Below are 18,380 nucleotides of genomic sequence, written 5' to 3'. Positions count from 1 at the left end.
AAACATTGCACATTGATCCGAATGTCCCTGACTCCTCGTTACAGTAGACATCTAGAATATACATTTAAGGGTTTATTTTATTACACTTTATCTATTTGTGTCTGTAGATTTCAATCCAATCTTATCCACCAGTTACACTTGGCAGTTTAATTCCTTTCTATATTCTGAAGGTCTGTTCATATATCATTCACTTTTATTTACAGAACACTTTATTCCTAAAAACATGATGGTCTGCTGACAGTTTTTTCTGATTTATGGAGTGACAAAACAGAAATCCATCCAAACTCTGTCAACAAGCAAACAAGAATTCTGAACCCTGGTTTATTCAATTTTCAGATTCATTTTCTGGAAATATACTGGATTTGTATGTTTAAAGTAGGAAACCTGTAAAAAAATGTTCTCTTAATGTACTATGATTAATCAGCTGGTAAACATATGATGTCTTTCTCTATTTACTTGTGTTGTACTGACCTATATATCATAATACAACAACAAAAAAAGGTATTTTAGCATACTTTCATTTTAGTGACAGGAGGTGAAGTGTTACTGCTATATTAAGAGTATTTAGTAGATTTACAGTCTTGAGTTTGTGTCAGTTGTTCATCTGTACAGAAGCACTGTCTCTGATGAACATGAAGAGCGTTACCTGTCACCTCGGTCTGACTGCTCTCTGGACGCTCCTCCTCCTCCTCCCTTAGCTCCTCCTCCAGCTCCTCCCCCTCCTCCCTCAGCTCCTCCCCCTCCTCTAGAGTCTGCTCTTCCTCTCTCTCCTCCTCGCTGCTGCTCGTGTCCTTCATCAGCTCCAGCTGGTCCAGGTTCACCCGCCCCACCAGCTCTAAGTTTCGGATCACCTGCAGACGACGGGTTAGACTGAGTAACAGCTCATTAAGTGAAATCATGATGATCCAGGGCTGAGGACAGACCTTGTGCTCCTGCTGCAGGTGCATCTCCAGCTCGTTCAGGAGTCTGCTGTCGTAGTAGCAGAGCTGACACTGGTAGGGCTTCAGCTCCTGGTGTTTCTGGATGTGCTGCTCGAGGTTCTGCTCGCTGGAGCAGGTGAAGGTGCATTTATGACAGCGATACACCAGACCCTCCAGATGACGGGACAGCTTCGAGCGAGACACCTCCAGCGGGACCACACGCTCCTCTGAGAAACATCAGACCACACAATCACACTCTGAAGCGCTCTTAAACTGACCCACATCATCTTCACACACTCATGCATAAATAATCATGTGTCTAATAATTCAAAAGTCTCCCACGTTCATATGAAACAGCCTACTTCTGCACTGAAATACACAGATGGATAGTTCATTTCCAACAATAGCATGTGGAAAAATACAACAACAAAAAATGCAACCATTGGATTGAGGAAGTTGGATTTTGAAACAAGGAAGATAAGTTGGAGAAATCCTAATTTGGTCAGTAGCTGACCTCTGTGCAGGACGATGTGGTCGATCATGCTGCTCTTGTGTCTGGTGTGGTACAGACAGAAAGGACAGCGCAGGTCTCTGGGCGTCTCCTCCGAGCCGCTGGTGTGACCGGCCTCCACATGCAGCGTGAACGAGGACCTGAACACAACACAGTCACTCACATGATCACTACATCTGTGGTGTCCTGACACTGCCCAATCTAGAGCTACACCTGTCCCTGCAGCACAGAAGCAGGCATCAGGAGCACAGACGTGTATTTGGAGAAATACACAACAATACACTGAATGAGTCACAATTATACATTTCTCTTTATGACAGAAATCATGTAGCTGTAGCTGAAACAATAGCACATGAGCGTTCGCGTCGAAAGGGTCACGGGTTCAATCCCCAGGGAAAGCATGAACTAACTGATATTAGATCTCACTTGTAGCAGGTGAAGAAGGAGCAGTCCTTGCACTTGAAGAGCTTCTTTCCTCCGTGCCGGTCTCGGTAATGTCTGCGCAGACTCTGCATGTAGCCGGAGCTGAACTCACAGAACTCACAGGTGAGGATGGAGTCGAGCCGGGCCGGAGGAACAGGACTCTCGAGCGGACGAGGACTGGACGACACATATGCTGGCTCCAGATCCTCCACAGACTCTGAGACGACACGGACACAGAGACATCAGCATCATTACTGCCTCACATCTGCCTCGCATGAGTCTAACCATGCCTGAATCATCTCTCACAGCCCTCGTTTAGCTCGATGATTACATGCTGAGAGAGTGATGTGGCCACGCATAATAATAGAACATCATTCCTCCAGTCTTCAGTGTCACATGATCTTCAGAAGTCATGATAATATGATGATTTACTGCTCAAGAAACATGAAGATTATTATCAGTGTTGAACACAGTTGTGCTGCTCAATTCTTCTGTGAAACCTGTCATACATTTTATTTTTCAGGATTCACAGATGAATAGAAAGTTCAAAAGAACAGCTTTTATTTGAGATATAAATCTACTGTAACATTATAAATGTCTTTCATACTTTCACCTTTGATCAATATAATGTGTCCTTGTTCAATAAAAACTAATTAATAATAAAAATCTTATTGGCTTCAGACTTCTGAAAGATAGTTTAAATAAACAATATTTTTCACCCTCATGCCAATATTTAGAGTTTTATTCTAAATGCATGTATAATTGTTGGCTGTTTATAACTAAAAGGTTCAGTGCAAGAAGTCAAACACTAAAGAGTGGGTCACATGCATGTCATGTTCAGCACCAGTGCATTGTGGGTCGAGGTCTGTGTCCTGCTGGTGTTCAGTGTTGGGTGGTGTTGTGAGTTTGGGCAGCGTGAGCGTCTCTCCGTGCTCCTGCAGCGAGTGCTCCTTCAGCTGGACGACGCTCACAGTGGAGAACAGACACGAGGTGCACTTATACGTGTGTTCACCTGCAACACACACACACACACACACACATGCATGCACAGACACACACACACACCACATTAACACACGCCTGCAGCTCTGTGCTCACATTCGAACACTTTGGACATTTCTTTTGAGTGTGTGTGCCTGTATGTGTGTGTATGTGTGTGTGTGTGTGTGTGTGTGTGTGTGTGTGTGTGTGTGTGTGTGTGTGTGTAGCGTCTCACCTGCGTGTGATTTCTGCAGGTGTCTCTTGAGGCGGCTCAGGTAGGAGGATTTAAAGGGACAGAGCTTACAGCGGAAGGGCTTCTGATGTCCGTGGTGTGACTGGACGTGACGGTCCAGACTGGAGACAAAACACAGTGGGTCAGACCACACACCACCAACACACACACACAAACACACACACACACACACACACACAGGGAGGATAAACAAACCATCAAGTTTCTAAATCCTCAACGATCCACCATCTTAGTGTTCGATGTCATCACTGTTATTATTACACATTACTGTATAATTGATATTTGAATTAGCTTTATTTATATTATGTAAGTTTTCATTTAAAAATTAGTTTAATATTAGTAGTTTTGTTTATTAGTTTTTACACCAATTATATTTATATTAGCATTATTTTTTATTTCAGTTTTAGTTTGAACAATTTTATTTGGGGGGGGGGGGTTACAAAAATAAAATCTCTATTTTACCCAACTGATTAATACAAATGATAAAAAAAATAATAATAATTCACCTTTTGTCCCCACTGTTTTTGAAGTAAAGACAACTATCTGTAACAGTTTTTACTAACAATCACTGTAGTCGTGCACACGCTCTGATTCATGTGTGTGATACAGGTTTAATTATCAGATCTCTATTCTCATAAAAACAACACATAAATAAATATGTTAAAGCATGCACTAACACTCAGCAGGTGTCACAGGTTCAGATTGCACACGGACAGGAAGAAAGAGACGCGTCTACTGATAACCCTGGAAGAACCTGAGGAAGAGGATCCTGCTTTTAGCGCTGAGACTTCTGACTAAAACAGCGTCTCCCGACAGGGATCTCTGGGAATCAGTGTTTTTAAATATCCACGGTTTCCTTGGTGTGGCATCATGAAACCAGCAGCCTTTCTGGGTCACCGAGAACATCCAGTGAAAGCCAGGATTTTAACTCTGCCATTCTCACAGGAAGTAGGACGAGGAGACTAGCAACATCTACCAGCTCACATACTCCTCTCCTCCAGTTATCTGTCTATCTCCTCTCTTAGTTTGATGTAAGAGACGATGAAGTTTATTATTTTAGTGCTCTCATAGACGAGACCACTACAAGACAAACTCATAGAATTTGAAACTTTTGGGTTTTTTTCAAGAAGTAGTGAAATGTAAGCTTTTATTTATTGCTCTCTATCTACTATCTATCTATCTATCTATCTAATCTATTGATAGAATTTAATTTCCAACACGTATCTTTCAAAAACTAAAATTCTCCCAATTTAGTACCCACTTTTGCACGACGAAACATACTTTTTTCTGTCTATATTCTGAATCTTTTTCTGAGGGTTTGTACATGTATAATTCACACTGATTTATACAGCATTTTAACTCTAAAACACATGGTGAAAATCCATGTTTCTCCACTTCAGCAGCACTTACATACACCAAAACTATTTTCTATAGATTTGTACTGAGGGGTTTGTTCATATATAATAGACTGTGATTAGTAGGACACTTTATTCCTAAAACACATGGTGAAAAGCATCCTGTTGTCGGTCCTGAGTGTGTATTCTGAAGGGGATCTGATGTGAGTGTCACTCACTTGTGTCTGAAGGGCGAGCTGAACTGACAGTGCTGACAGCTGTGTCTGTGGTGTGTGTGGAGGAGAGCTCCAGCGGAGTGGCTCCTCTCGTGAGAGCGCAGGCCCTGCATGGACATGAACATACGGCTGCACATGCTGCACGGATGCCCAGGAACCACTCGCTCCTGCTCCTGCTCCTGCTCCAGCTCCAGCGGCTCGACCATCATCTCCGTTTCCACGGCCACCGGCTCCTCCGTCTCCATGGTGATGTCAGCCGGTGATGCAGCAGTCTCCAGTGGGTCAGCGTCCACGGCAACCACATCCTCCACATCGCCGTTGGTGACTGCGTCCATGGGAACAGGCATCTCTGCTGCTTCCTGCTGCCAGAGGAAACCACTGATGAAGGACCGAATCTGATTCTCATTACTGTAATATATCTAAAATAATACATATAAGAATGATTTCTGAGACTGGAGAAATGATGCTGAAAATACAGTTCTGTTCACAGGATTAAATTACATTTTACAGTGTATTCACACAGAAAAGAGCTATTTATATATTAATAACATTTCACAATTTTTCAGTATGTTCAAATCACATAAATGCAGCTCTGGTGAGCAGAAGACACTATTTTAAAAAAACATGTTTCTTTTTTTGTGGTGAAACAACCAAACTAGTCATGTTCTGCCACATATTTAAGGTTCCTGGGCTTTATTAATCCTGATAAATCTCACTGATATATGATATTTCTCTGGGTTTGGAGGTGATCTTGGGCTCTGGACTGAAGCACAGATGATCTGTGTTTGATAACGGCCATTAAAGCGCTCTGAGGCTGAGAGCTCTATCGGGACATCCCCTTTTCTTTATTTAGAAATGTGTTTCTGAGACATCTGCTGCTTTACAGCCGCAGGAAACTCAGCATCTCAGAGAGAGATCTGACCCCGCACTTCAGACGGGTGTATGAGACGCTCCTGCACCCCTCGGCCAATCAGACGCACACTTTAGAATATTTCTTTTTTGGAGTATTTCTGTGCAAAATGCACCACTGTGATGCAAGAGTGACAGATGTATCTTTTCAGCCCGTTCTTGAATCATTATATTGATCAGACTGATATTTAACACTATGTGATTACAAAGTAGATTTTTTTTCTTTGACACAAATAACCAAACCAAATGCTCATGATAACTAGACACCACATCAGTGAGGTCATATTACTATTTTAAACATGTAACATTGCATACTGATTCAAAACGATGATAAAAGAAAGAGTGCACAATAGTATAAGGTTTCCAAACTGGAATTCAAACTGATGAAAGTAGAGAATTGTGTTATTTCTAGGACTGATGGCATGCATACCTGGTTTACATTCTGTATCTGTATTCACATTAAAGGTTTTTGTTTAATTGCAAGGATGATGCCAGTTTAGGTCATTGTTCTGAGAGTTAGTAGATATGTAGTTGCAAATGAATGAGCAATAGTTGACATGTAGTCACAAAGTGGACTTAACACATACTAAAACACTTCATGATGTGAATATTAACCAACATGAATGCAAATGGGTTTCTTAAAATTGTAATAAATTATTGAATTAACTTCACAAAATAATTTAGGGCTTCAGCTGACGAGAAACTTTGGGAATCCCTGGCCATGTGTCTGTGTCTGAGAGCCGTGAGCGCTGCCCCCTAGTGTCCGGTGCGATCCGTCCCATCTGTGATCCTCGCTGGGCTTCTGCTCAAATCCTCAGGCCTCTCTGCCAGCACTGGCACTCTCTGAGGAATACTAACACTAAGACGCTTACACAACTCTCTCTACGCCAAACCATCAAGACAAACTAACTGGCTTTCTCTTCAGAGAGGGTTGCATCGAGGGTCTCAGGATTCTGGACTCAGACATGTCTAAATGCAGCTCTCTGCAGAAACAGTCCAACTTAGACGCTATGGTTAGTGAGGAAAGTCCTCATTATGAAAACCATTACAGTGTGCAAAACGCCACACATTTCTACTATAATACAGATATTGCAACCATGCATTAACTAATTGAAACTAACACTGTACTTTTTAAAATTCATTTGTCACACTGCAGGACTATTTTTGATCAACTACTGTAGATTTCGTTTATTAAATATGGATCCAAGGAATAATCATTCCTGTCTACGTAAATATAAATGTTAACCTTAAATCTTTTGGAGTCTATTGACTGTCCTAGAAAGCATTTTAAGGCATCACAGGTGCTCTCCTGACAGAAAGACTGTTGTAAGAGGTTGGTAGCAACATTGTTAGCGTCTAAAAACCAAATTTAGTGCACACTCTAAGGCCACACCACATTCAGAAAAGAGCTTCAGAATAAGAAGAATATCCTTTATATCAAGTCTTTAATATGCAAAACGTGTAACACAAGGCCGCTAGATTTAATCGCATGACTTTATGACACGTTCAAGGCTGTCCTCAAGAATGCCCACACAAGGAAATAAAACACTAGAGTTTAAGGAAATGTCATAACTCCGCACTCGCTGTTTCTTCTGCAATTCTCAAGGATTTGCTCTATTTGTCCATTTCATTGAATGTGCAGACTATAGTAGTTTAACCATCCAAACAAGTGAACAAGACACTTAAGTGGAAGAAAAACATGTCCAAACAGCCTGTAAATGCATCTGCTATTAGAAAAGAGCAGAAGAAGAGAGGCCACCTCAGGAAATAAAGGTCTGCATCTAGATATTGTGAACAAATCTATTAAGATCTCAAAAACAGATGAGAAAATGAATGAATCTAAGTCACAGGTGAAGATTTATTAAGCACTCAGACTTTTTAAAAGCCTTTGATGAAGCATGAGGTAACTATGTACGTTCGTACCTTCACGTGTCCCTTCTTGGCCTCCCCGTACTGCACATGCTTTCTCAGGTGGTTGCAGATGGCTCGGAGGGTGGGGTGGACCTCCACGCAGAAGTTACACCTGTAGCCAATGGGAGTCTTACCGGGGGTGCCATCCACCTGCTGGAAGAGACAATGACAACAGAAGATCATTAGTGCAATCTAGTTTTGTTCTATCACTTGCAACTATAGTCAATGAAGCTGAAGATTGTTGCCAGTGTTGCCTGCTTGCAATGCACTTGTTTGCTTGTGGTGATCGAGATTAAATCCAAATGCAAAAGCTACACTAAAAAATCTTCTGCTGTTATTCTACTTCCTATGTTCCTAAAGCACTCTGATCACTGCTAGAGAAAATCACACAGAATACAGTTTTGAAAGTTAGCCAGGGCCCGTATTTATCAACCCTTTGAGAATTACTCACAAAAACAATGATAGGAATTGACTCGAGAGTAAAAACTATTCTTGGCTCAAAGCTGCACTTAAAGGGGGTCATATGAAGCAATTTCAATGTTTCCTTACTCTTTGGAGTGTTACAAGCTCTTTGTGTATGAAGAAGATCTGTATAGTGGCAAAGACTAAAGTCTCAAGTCAAAAGAGATATTCTTTTTCAAAGTTAAGACTCTGCCACGCCCCTTAAAACAGCTTGTTTAAACACGCCCCCACATCTCTACATCACTGTGTGGAAATATTTGCGTAATGTGGCCCAAATGTTGACCGAAAGAAAGAAGGCGTGGTTTCAGTAACACAGTTACTGTTGAAGCAGTCATGTCAGGAGATGTGTGTGTATCTAGGAGAAAGCAAATGCACTTTATATTTGGCCTTCCGTAAGTAGATGCATTTAGGAATCTTTAAGATTACTTACAAAATAACAGCAATGGATTTTATGGATGACCGTTTTGTAAATCTTGGAGAGGAGGTCATTCTGACTTTGCTATGACAATCTGGCACTTCTGACCCCTTTAAAAATAGTGATCAAGCATCTCAATCATAATTTAAGTGAAGTGTAGGAGTAAATCTTAAGTGTCAGTCTTATATATGATTCACAACACTTTGCTGTGCCCCAAACAGGATTTTGGATGATGACATAGGCATGGACAAATCAAAAAAGTTTCTCAAGAATAAAATGGCACTTTGAGAAGCTTGATGAATACGGGCTTGGGTAATTCAACTGTTATAACCAAATTTTACCCATTAGAAGGTGTTTAAGCTCACCTTATTCTCAGGTTTGGCATCTGGTGGCTCTGTCGTCCTCTGTTTGCTTTGAAGCTGTTTTCTTCGCTCAAGCCTCATGGCTTTTTTCTGGAAATCCTCATTGTGGTTTATCAGATGGACGCTGAGTTCTGGAAGAGTCAAGAACTTGATTTCACAGTGGGTGCACTGGTAGAGCTCTGTCCCATCTTCTGCGGGGCTCGGAATGGTGACGAAATCCCGCTTGAGTTCCTTGTCGTGGCAGTCGTTGTAATGCATCACCAGCAGCTCTGCCACGCTGAACGACAGCTTGAAGCATTTCAGGCATTTAAAGGGGAGCCAGTCCACCTCACCTTCAGGTTCCACCTCATCCTTAACTTCAACGACTTCCACCTCTTCCGTAGATGGAGGTTTCTCTGCCTCCTTGGAATAGATCACAGTGAAGTAACGGCCCAGTTTGCTGGAGGGCTGCTTCTTGGGAAAGACTCCTGGGTGGCGCTTTATGTAATGGGAAACGATACTCTTCCTGCTGAACGCCTGGAAAGAGCAGAGTGAACATTTCCTTCGGTCCACTGCCAGCCTTAGTTCTTCGCTCATCGCTGGAGACTCTGCCTCTGATGCCAAGGGCAGCGTCACCTTGTTCGGTTTCTCCGCCACAGTCTTGGATGCTGCCAAGCAATGGGTGTAGTAGGCATCAATGTCATGCCGTTTCTGGTAGTGTGCTGCGAGGCCTTTGCGGATGGGGTTGGTGTAGGAGCAGAGGGCACATTTAAAGACATTGTTCTTCCCTTCGGGCTGTGCTCTGACATTGTTATGCTTGATACGGTAGTGACGAGCGATACCTTTCCGGGTGGAGCAGAAGTATTTGCACAGCTGGCATTTAAACAACGCATGCTTGTCGCTCTTCGCAACTTCGGGAAGCTTGAGGTCAAAGTCACAGGCCTCTGAGACTTCGGTCACACTGCTGCTGCTGCATTCAGCAACCGAATCCTCTCTTCTGGCTGGCGACTGGATAGCATTTGCTTTCAACATATCTGTGGCCGACTGGTTATGATATTTCTCATAGTGTATCTTCAGTTTCTCTAAAGTGCCATGTGTGTAAGGACATATCTTGCAGCGGTAAGCCCCGTAGCCCTGTCTCTGGGTTTTGGATCGTTCATCTCCCTCATTAACCAATTCGTTTACCTGCTCAACATCATCGGCAAAGTCTTCAGCCGTGACTTTGATGGAAGGATGCCGCTTCTGGTAGTGTGTGAGAACTCCATGGATGCGAGAGTTCACGTACGGACATTGTCTGCACTTGTAAACAGAGCTAGGGTTGATATCTGCCTCCTGAGCAAAGTCAGCAGCTTTCACTTTCATGCCTGGGTGTTTCTTGCCATAGTGGGTCAGAAGCCCGTGAAGACTGTTGTACTCAGACAAGCATACGGTGCACTGGTAAGGGTTATTTGAAATAGACGATGTGGCAGACAAAGAGAGATTAGCCTGTCGCTCATGTGTTGGGCGGCTGACTTCAACTGCAGCCTCTTCCTCCTGGTTGCTGTTAAATGGACTGGACATGGAAATATGTCCTTTGGGCAGATGTGGGAGCAGCTTTTCAGGTGCTTTGTTTCCTTTGATAATGTCGAGTAGGACAGACTCGTCACCTTTGACGGCCCAAGGGTGCACCACTTGGTAATGGTTAGTAATATCCCAGATGGAGCACGCCTCAAAGGCACAATCTCTGCATTGGTAATGCTTAGTTTCAGAGTTCCCAGCTTGTCTGCTGGTGGAAGTATCAGGACCAGCCCACAGTTTGCTAGCCATGTAGGTGTAGTCGACGTTGTGCTCAGGATGGCGTCTTTGGTAATGCATGAGCAGCCCGCTTGGTTCAGCATGGGAGTATATGCACCACTCACAGTGATAACCAGCCTCCAACACGCCATCCTGATAAGCCCAGTGTAAGATCGTCATAGCCGTGGCCTTCACTGTAGGATGATCCTTCTTCAAATGCTTCTTCAATGCATACACATAAGGAGATGTGTATACACAGTGTCTACACTTCAAAGATCGCAACGCCCTGGATTTTTCTGCTTCAGTAGCTACAGTTGCAGTGGATGTAGAACTTCCTGCTTGGGACATCTGTGCTCGTTCTCTCTGACTCCTGACCACAGCTGTGTGTCTACGGACGAGGTCAGCATTGGCTTTCACATCCCTGTGCTTCTTCTGGTAATGAATCAAGACCCCCTTCACAGTCCGGTTCCCGTAGTCGCAGTGCTGGCAGAAGAACAGCATTTCAGGTTCCCCTTTGTCAGATGCTCCTTTAGTGCTGGAATTACCTGACCCTTCAATCCCATTATTGTTCAATTGCTTCAGAAATTGTTTAGGAGGTGCGATCTGTAACTCATCCATGAGTTTCAGCAGTCCCGGAGTTGGGGGTGCTTGCTTTATGTACTTTGCCGTCACCTTAATCTCCGGATGTCGCTTTTGATAGTGGACCAGAACACCCACTACAGAGCGGTTGTTGTAGACACAGTGTTTGCAGTAATAAACATCTTCATCCAGAGCTGCAGGTGAGATGACGTTTGAAGACTTGGGGGTGCTCGTCAGGCTGTAGGTTGAATTGTTTGACAACTGTGCTCGGTCAACAGATATGACCCGCATGGTCTTCTGTATGCGGAAGTATGAGGCCTTTTGCTCCGGGTGCTTTTTCTGATAATGGACCAATACTGAGTGCATGTTGGGACTTGAGAAAGAACAGACGTCACAGTCGTAAACCACCACATTACCACCCAAACTTTCTCGAAGACCTTCAGTCTCAGCGTTTGCTTCTGCCGTTTTGCAGATGCTTTTTAAAGCAGGACTGGATGATGATCTGGACCCAGATGAGGTGGGGCTGAAACTCTTGGGCCCAGAATTCAAGATTTCTCTCAGTGTTTGGGATTCAGCAGCACCCTTATGAGGCTGATCGACCATGTAGCTGGAGAAGATCATGGCATTGTTGATCTTCACTGAAGGGTGCATTCTTTGATAATGGGGCATCAGGCTCCGCACATTTGGACTTGTGTAGGAACAGAAACGGCACATATACACCAGATCTGGCTGGTTAAAGTTCAAAACGTTACTTGCTTCTGGATGGTGTGTCATATAATGCTGGTGCAGATCATTAAAGTTGTTATATTCGATGAAACACTCGAGACAACGGAAGACTGCGCTCTGATCCTCTGGGTCCAGGATGTATCTGAAGCTAAACTTGATATAAGGGTGCATCCTCTGGTAGTGTGTGCTGACACTGCGAGCAGACTTGTTTTGGTACTCACAATGTTTACAGTAGAACAGGTTTCCAGGTTCTTCAGTATTGAATTCAGTGTTGTCTTGATATGTCTCTCTGCTATCTTGGCTGCTTTGATCTGGGACATCTTTAGATTCTAAAGAGGCACTGTAATTGTCTTCATCATCAGAAATGGTGACTTGAACCGGAATGTTTCTTGAGCTAAGTTTGGACTGCAGATTGCGTTTTCTTTTCCCAACACCACGCTCTGTCTGAACACTTCCAGAATTTCTAACAGGAAGGCGCTGCGTGTTGAAAGTGTAGTGCTGACTTCGAGCATCAGAGGATTCTCTCTCTTTGCTTGTTTCTAAATCGATGTGATTTCCATTCTCCTCCATATTATCATCCATCTCCTCAAGGTTAATCACATCTTCATGCTGTTGGCTTTGACTTATCTTGCTCTGGAGATTGTTTGCAATTTCATCAATCCTTGTCCGTTTTTTGACAGGAGAGAGATCCAAGGGCAAATCGTTGATGGACTTTCTTGCTGTCTTCCCAATAAAATGCTTCTTGGTTGAAAATCCAAGGATTGAGGTCTGAGTTTTCTGAACGAAGCTCAAGGAGCTGTAGGACTCGGACTCAGAATCTTGCTGCTCATTGGACGAGCCCTCTTGACCAGCGACTTGTGTTACATCACAGTATGAGTGTTTGTGTTGCTGGTGGACACGTAGACCTTTTAGTGTGATGGTGGAAAAGTTACACAGTGAGCACCGATGTGGACCCTGCTGTTCATCGACTGCACTAGATTTTTTCCCGTTGATTTTAGAGCTGCCATTTCCTCCGTTTACTGGCACAGAGTGGTCAGACGGACCATCTACACTTTCACTGGTTAAGTCCATAGTGTCCCATTCAGAAGACCCACTGTGACATTGTTTGTGCGCGTCAAGTTTTATTGGGTTGGTGCAAAGAAAGGGGCACTTGTCACATTTATACACCGTAGCTTTGCCAGATAAGTGAATGTTCTCTATGTGACGAGAAATACTACGTCGGTGCATGGTCAAGAAGGAGCAGAAAGGGCACTGGAACCTGTTCATGTGTCTTTTGAATGGAACTCCTTTAGTTTCCAGCAGGTCATTATCCTCTTCTGACAGAAGCAGCTTAGTAGAATCCTCAGCTGACTCTGTGTAATTGGGATCATCCAAGTCACAGAGTTCATCATCTGAACTGCTTTTGGAATCATTAAGCATGCTGGCATCTAGATCCAGGCCAGACCTTGACATATCTGCCATGGTGAAAGTCGATCTCTCTGACAGTATGGAAGATCCTGTGCTGTTGGGTATTTTTGCTGTGAGCTGTGAGTACTGAAAACTTGATATCCCTGAAGTGGTCTTGAGTGATGCATTGCCAGAGGATCCTTTGATTGACGAGGGATTTGCAGAGGAACCTTCATTGCTCGCTAAATCATTCAGGTTTAAATTAGAGGTTGGAGTGCTTCTCCTGGATGAAGCCGAATCAGACTTGCTGGATCCCACACTTCCGTCATGCGTTTTGGGCTGTTGCAAGGATACCATGATCTTCACCATGTTATGGTGTTTCTTCATCATGTGATCGGCTAACTGCTGCCTTAGCGAAGTCTGAAACCCACACCACTCACAGTTAAAGCTTCCTCTTGACTGGGGCTTGATCATAGATTCCAGCACATTACGTTCTACATCCCCTGGCGACTCTTCACATTGTTCTTCTACGGAGGAGGCATCAGAGTCCAAATCCAAAACCTCTGCTCCAACAGGAGGAGCCGAGTGGCCTGGCAGACTTTCTTTATGATGCATTTTTTGGTGTTTCAGAATCCATGCTCTTTGTGGGGATTTATAAGTGCAATACTGGCAGGAAAAGACCGTTCCTACACCATCGTAAGTCATAGCACTGCAGCTGGCCTGCTTGGAAGTTTTGAGTGATCTTTCATCGCTTGCTTCTCCATGGACCTTCCTGGTGTGTTCACTGAGAAGAGAGCTGGATCTGAAGTACCGCACACAGAACTTGCACTGGAAAAATGGAGTTGACGTTTTGTTTGAAGGTTTTGCTGACTGGTTGTGTTTCATTTTCTTTGAATCGGAGATGTGCCCAAGGTCTTTGTTAAATGGTTTAATACCTGAAACATGAACAGAGAAAGACAAACTATTTCAAACAAGTTTAGCTCTTCTTATGTCTTTTGTATCTTCTGCATCTTCTAATGTAATGTTTAATTATTTCTGAATCACAAATGTTGATATACCTGCTTCCTTTTTCAAAGAGTCGTAATTGTGATTGCTCAAGTCTTCCTCATCCTCTGTTTGGCTGAGCGAGTGTAACGAGTTAGACCTGGATCTTCTGGGTGACCCTTCACCTTCTCCCACTTCTGCGGGCTGCAGGAAGGCTGTGTGGACGTCTTCTACGTGCACCTTGAGCTCATCATTCGACTCTGCACGGAAATCACAACCATCACACTGCAGCACTTCCATCGCTTAGGACTCCCTGGAAAATTAGGGAAACCTGGTTAGGGACAGAAAGAAAGAAAGGGTGAGAATCAGAGTACAGAAACACAGGCTGTAAACAAACACTTGGAAAGGAAATTTTGGAGCATTGTTTTTCACAGCAAGTCGAAAGCAATCTGAAATTCTGAAAAGGCAGAATTCAACAGAAGAATGTTTCTTTTTTTTGGCGAGTGGTCAGTCTGCTCCAAGAACAATAGCTGAGGAGGGATTATGGGCTGATTTGTTCCAATTTTTTATTACCCAGGGATAAGCCTCAGCTGGAGCACACCAGTGGGCCTTGGTATTTACATCAGCATGTTCCATCAGATTGCATCAAGCCCTTCTGAAATAAGATTGAGTGAATCCGCAGAGGGATGAGGAATGCTCAGAGTTTCAGAGATGTTGTGCAAATACAAAGGATTATGGGGCGGGCCGTCACTTGGAGGTGGCATTATTGTGTCCTGTGATCTGAGAGCACCCAGCAACGATAGCAATCAATGAGCTGAAACAAAGTATGATTCCAGGCCTGATCAATACTTTTTCATTAATGCTCGCACAGCTGCCAAAATTCAACACTTACACAGGTTTGTCTGTTCACGAATCCCTTCTGTATTTGGGGATATTGCAATATTTAATTAGACTGCACTGAACATTTTATATACCAATAGAACTTCACCATGAAAATCTACAAACTGATCCAGAAATTACAGAGAGTATGTTATGAACACACGACTAGAATAAAACTAATTCAGCACTAACCTTATGTAAACCTTATATCCAAAAAATACATATAAAACCACAACTGCCGCTTTTCTCTGTAATACCAAGCAATGGTAAAAGACCACGTACAGAAACAGCAAACATGTTTTTCTTTCATCATGGGTCATTCTTTATCTGATCTGTGTGGCAAGGACATGAATCTTAACATGAACTCAACAACAGGAATGCATTTAGCAGTCATACAGCAAGGTACTAACGGTAGATCTGAAAACCATCAACACAAACCAGAGTAAATCTTCAGCCTTGGCTAGACCAGGACAAATTTCTGCAAGAAAAGGCCTCAATGTCACGGCCAGTGTTTAATGGGTTTAGTGCAATGCCACACACTGGAGGAGGCTGTAAATGCTGTAAAAACAAACAAAATAGACTCTACCTGGATCTTAGCCAGTCATTCTAAGAGCACAATACAAACCATTTTTACCGGTTGTGAGGACAAATTGATAGAAAATCAGAGATTAGACTTCTAATTCACAAAGGAACCAAAATACTATCAAGGACCTGCAATCATTATTAAAATGAACTATAGTTATCGTAGAACACTTGCTATAAATATGATGCAAAGTCAATATCCACTAATACATTTCACTTTTCTTATTTTGAACGAATATCATTTCATGCAATTCTAAAGCGAAAAATTTGGTTTCATCAAAAGCCAATAAAACCTTCTACTGATCTAACCAAGGCCATGTGTTTGGGTAAAAAATAATATTGAAGAATATAAGAATCTTTCATGGTGTAATCAGAACCCTAACAGATAAAATGAAGGGTTGCACTTGATTTTGATTGTCAACTTTAGATATTATACCATCAATAGGTACCTTTGTAACTACGTTTCTTAACTGTCATAAGTGTATTGGTAGACTGTTAGGTTAGGGTTTGTTGAATAATGTACTTGCAAAGTTGGCCTGCTCGCAGTCTGTTGAATGTCTGTTAGCAGATATTAAAGCAGTCTACTAATAATCTAATGACTGCTAGTTTAATTAAAGTCCAGCAAATTATTTTAAAGTGGACTATGAAAATTAAGTGTTATCAAATTAAGTCCCATCCTACATTATTGTTGCTTCACCCACCTGATGAAAATACTAAAATTATGGCAATATCACATCATGTCTGGCATACAAAAGGTGCATTGTGAGTTATAGCATCAGTGCTTATGGGTTTAATAAGCGTTAAAAACCCATCAAACTAACAAATGCAATAGTTGTACAGACACTAGACTAAAAACTGGTTTTATGGCTGAATGGTTGGAATTCCTGATAGATGAGAAGATCTTGCTTGTTTAGAATAAAAGACATCTGAGCTCTCACACCTATGGCTTATCACCTGTTGCCTCAAACAGTAAAAGCAGACACTGGTTTCAACCTTCAATTCCCAGTGTGTCCCAGGGCAGGTTCGCCCATTGTCTCTCGAGGTTGTGTTTCAGCTCTGCCCTGATGTGTTCCAGCACTCGAGAGGAAACTCAAACTAACACTCATCTCGACAGCCATATCTGACAAACCATGAAGACTGGTAGAGGAGGAAAACACAAATGTAAAAATAGCAGACCTTAAACAACACAAATCGCCCTTAGCAGCCCATCCGGCGGAGCGTCAGACACTTCCAGGATAATGGGTGAATCTGTAAAGCTTTCATGTGCTTGGTGCGTCTCTGACAGCCACTGAGCACCAGATCCTTTGAGCTTCAAGGGCAGCCATTTTAAGAGCAGCAATGTGTGCTGAGGTGTTGAGACAGAGCGTAACATGGACTCCCAGATCTGATCCTCTCGCTGCCACTGGAGAGCAGCTGACAGATCTATCTAGCAGATGTAACGCACCCAAAACCTTCCGCCTGCACAGCTCAGCAGAAGCACAGGGAAAAAACCTTCTGGCGTGCCAGCCTGAGCTCAGCGTGTCATAGTTTCAACATCTTGGGATATTAAAAAAACATATCACATTTTACATGTGGCAGAAGCTTTTACCCAAAGTAATTTACAGAGCATTCAATGGTGTGCAAATGGGGAATGTATAGAGCTGGGCAAAAGACTTTGCCACATTAGACGCTTCTCAAAAACACTTGGCTATAACACTTGTGGAAACTTCTCCAAGACGTTAGAAGAACCTACCAGCAAACTTTCCTATAAATGGTGCACAGGTGTATTTAGGACAAAGCAATGTGTGGATGCACCAAATATCAACATGATAAATAAATAACTCTTACAAGCGGGGCCTAAACTTCTTGAACTACTGTATCTTGGCGACTGGTTGTTGACTGGAGAAGTTTCCTACTGGCACATTAAAGTAAATGACATGAATAATTTTGTCAAGCATCTTGTATGCCAAAGACTTTAACACAGTATATGAGAATTGCGAGATCTAACAGTTTTCATGTGTACGTTTTTGCAATTTTTTAAATCTTGCGTTTTTTCCCCATTTCCTGTAAAAATTTGTCATGGCAACATGTTTTCCAATACTTCAACTCAAAATATTTTTTCCAAACAAGTTACACAAGATTCAACTAGACAAGATACAGTATGTTGAAATGACTTGCTCAGACAATCTGATTATAAACTAAAACTTGAGTTCAATTGCTGCTTTAAAAGTTTTTTTTAGTAACCCACTTCCCTCATCTTTTTTTAAACATGAATAGCCGCTTACATTAATATCTTGATTTCACTGCTGTCAATACTAAATTAAAAGACATTTTGTCACCATGACCCTTAACCAGTCTAACTGTAACTGACTAGTCTTATCTGGTTGACTGCTGACTTGTTGGTTTTGTCCATGCACTCTCACAGGACAGAGTCAAGAGTCTCTCATGTCCTCAAAACGAGCTTAGAGGAACTAAAGCTTCACGAGGGGGTCTAAAAATGCAAAGCATGCCTGGACTTCCCTCTTTCAGAGCTCACAAAACATCTGCAGCCTTGGCTAAGAATGAGGAAGACCAGAGAGCAATGGGAACAAAAACTTGTCCGACCAGGACACCTGTGAGACCTTTCAATCCCATCGCAAACCAGATTCCAAAGTCTACTGATGTTAGTTAATCACCAACCGGCTGACCTGCCTTATACAGCCTCCTCTATACAGATCCAGCGCAGCCGCCCTCTCAAAGACACTCGCAGAATAAGCCAACATTTAAGCTGATTAGAAGTAGAAGGGTTTTGTCCTT

The 18,380-nt window shown here is 42.7% G+C and overlaps 1 protein-coding gene across 1 annotated transcript; it reads right to left on the bottom strand.

Moving 5' to 3' along the window:
* Nucleotides 1-610: 610 nt before the first annotated feature.
* Nucleotides 611-14,552, bottom strand: LOC113097698 (zinc finger protein 462-like; the record flags this gene model as incomplete). The annotated part of the gene is made up of 10 exons (XM_026262959.1): nucleotides 14,219-14,552; nucleotides 8,721-14,095; nucleotides 7,491-7,628; nucleotides 4,662-5,020; nucleotides 3,071-3,189; nucleotides 2,699-2,866; nucleotides 1,858-2,071; nucleotides 1,435-1,571; nucleotides 924-1,147; nucleotides 611-851 (listed from the first exon to the last, which is right to left on the bottom strand). Coding segments are annotated over exons 1-10 (7,201 nt in total), but the record flags the coding sequence as incomplete, so codon positions are not given.
* Nucleotides 14,553-18,380: the final 3,828 nt, after the last annotated feature.

Source organism: Carassius auratus, unplaced genomic scaffold, assembly GCF_003368295.1.
Source record: "Carassius auratus strain Wakin unplaced genomic scaffold, ASM336829v1 scaf_tig00216377, whole genome shotgun sequence".
Lineage (NCBI taxonomy): Eukaryota > Metazoa > Chordata > Actinopteri > Cypriniformes > Cyprinidae > Carassius > Carassius auratus.
The sequence above is the reverse complement of the archived record's forward strand: the minus strand, read 5'-3'. Positions and strand labels throughout refer to the sequence as shown.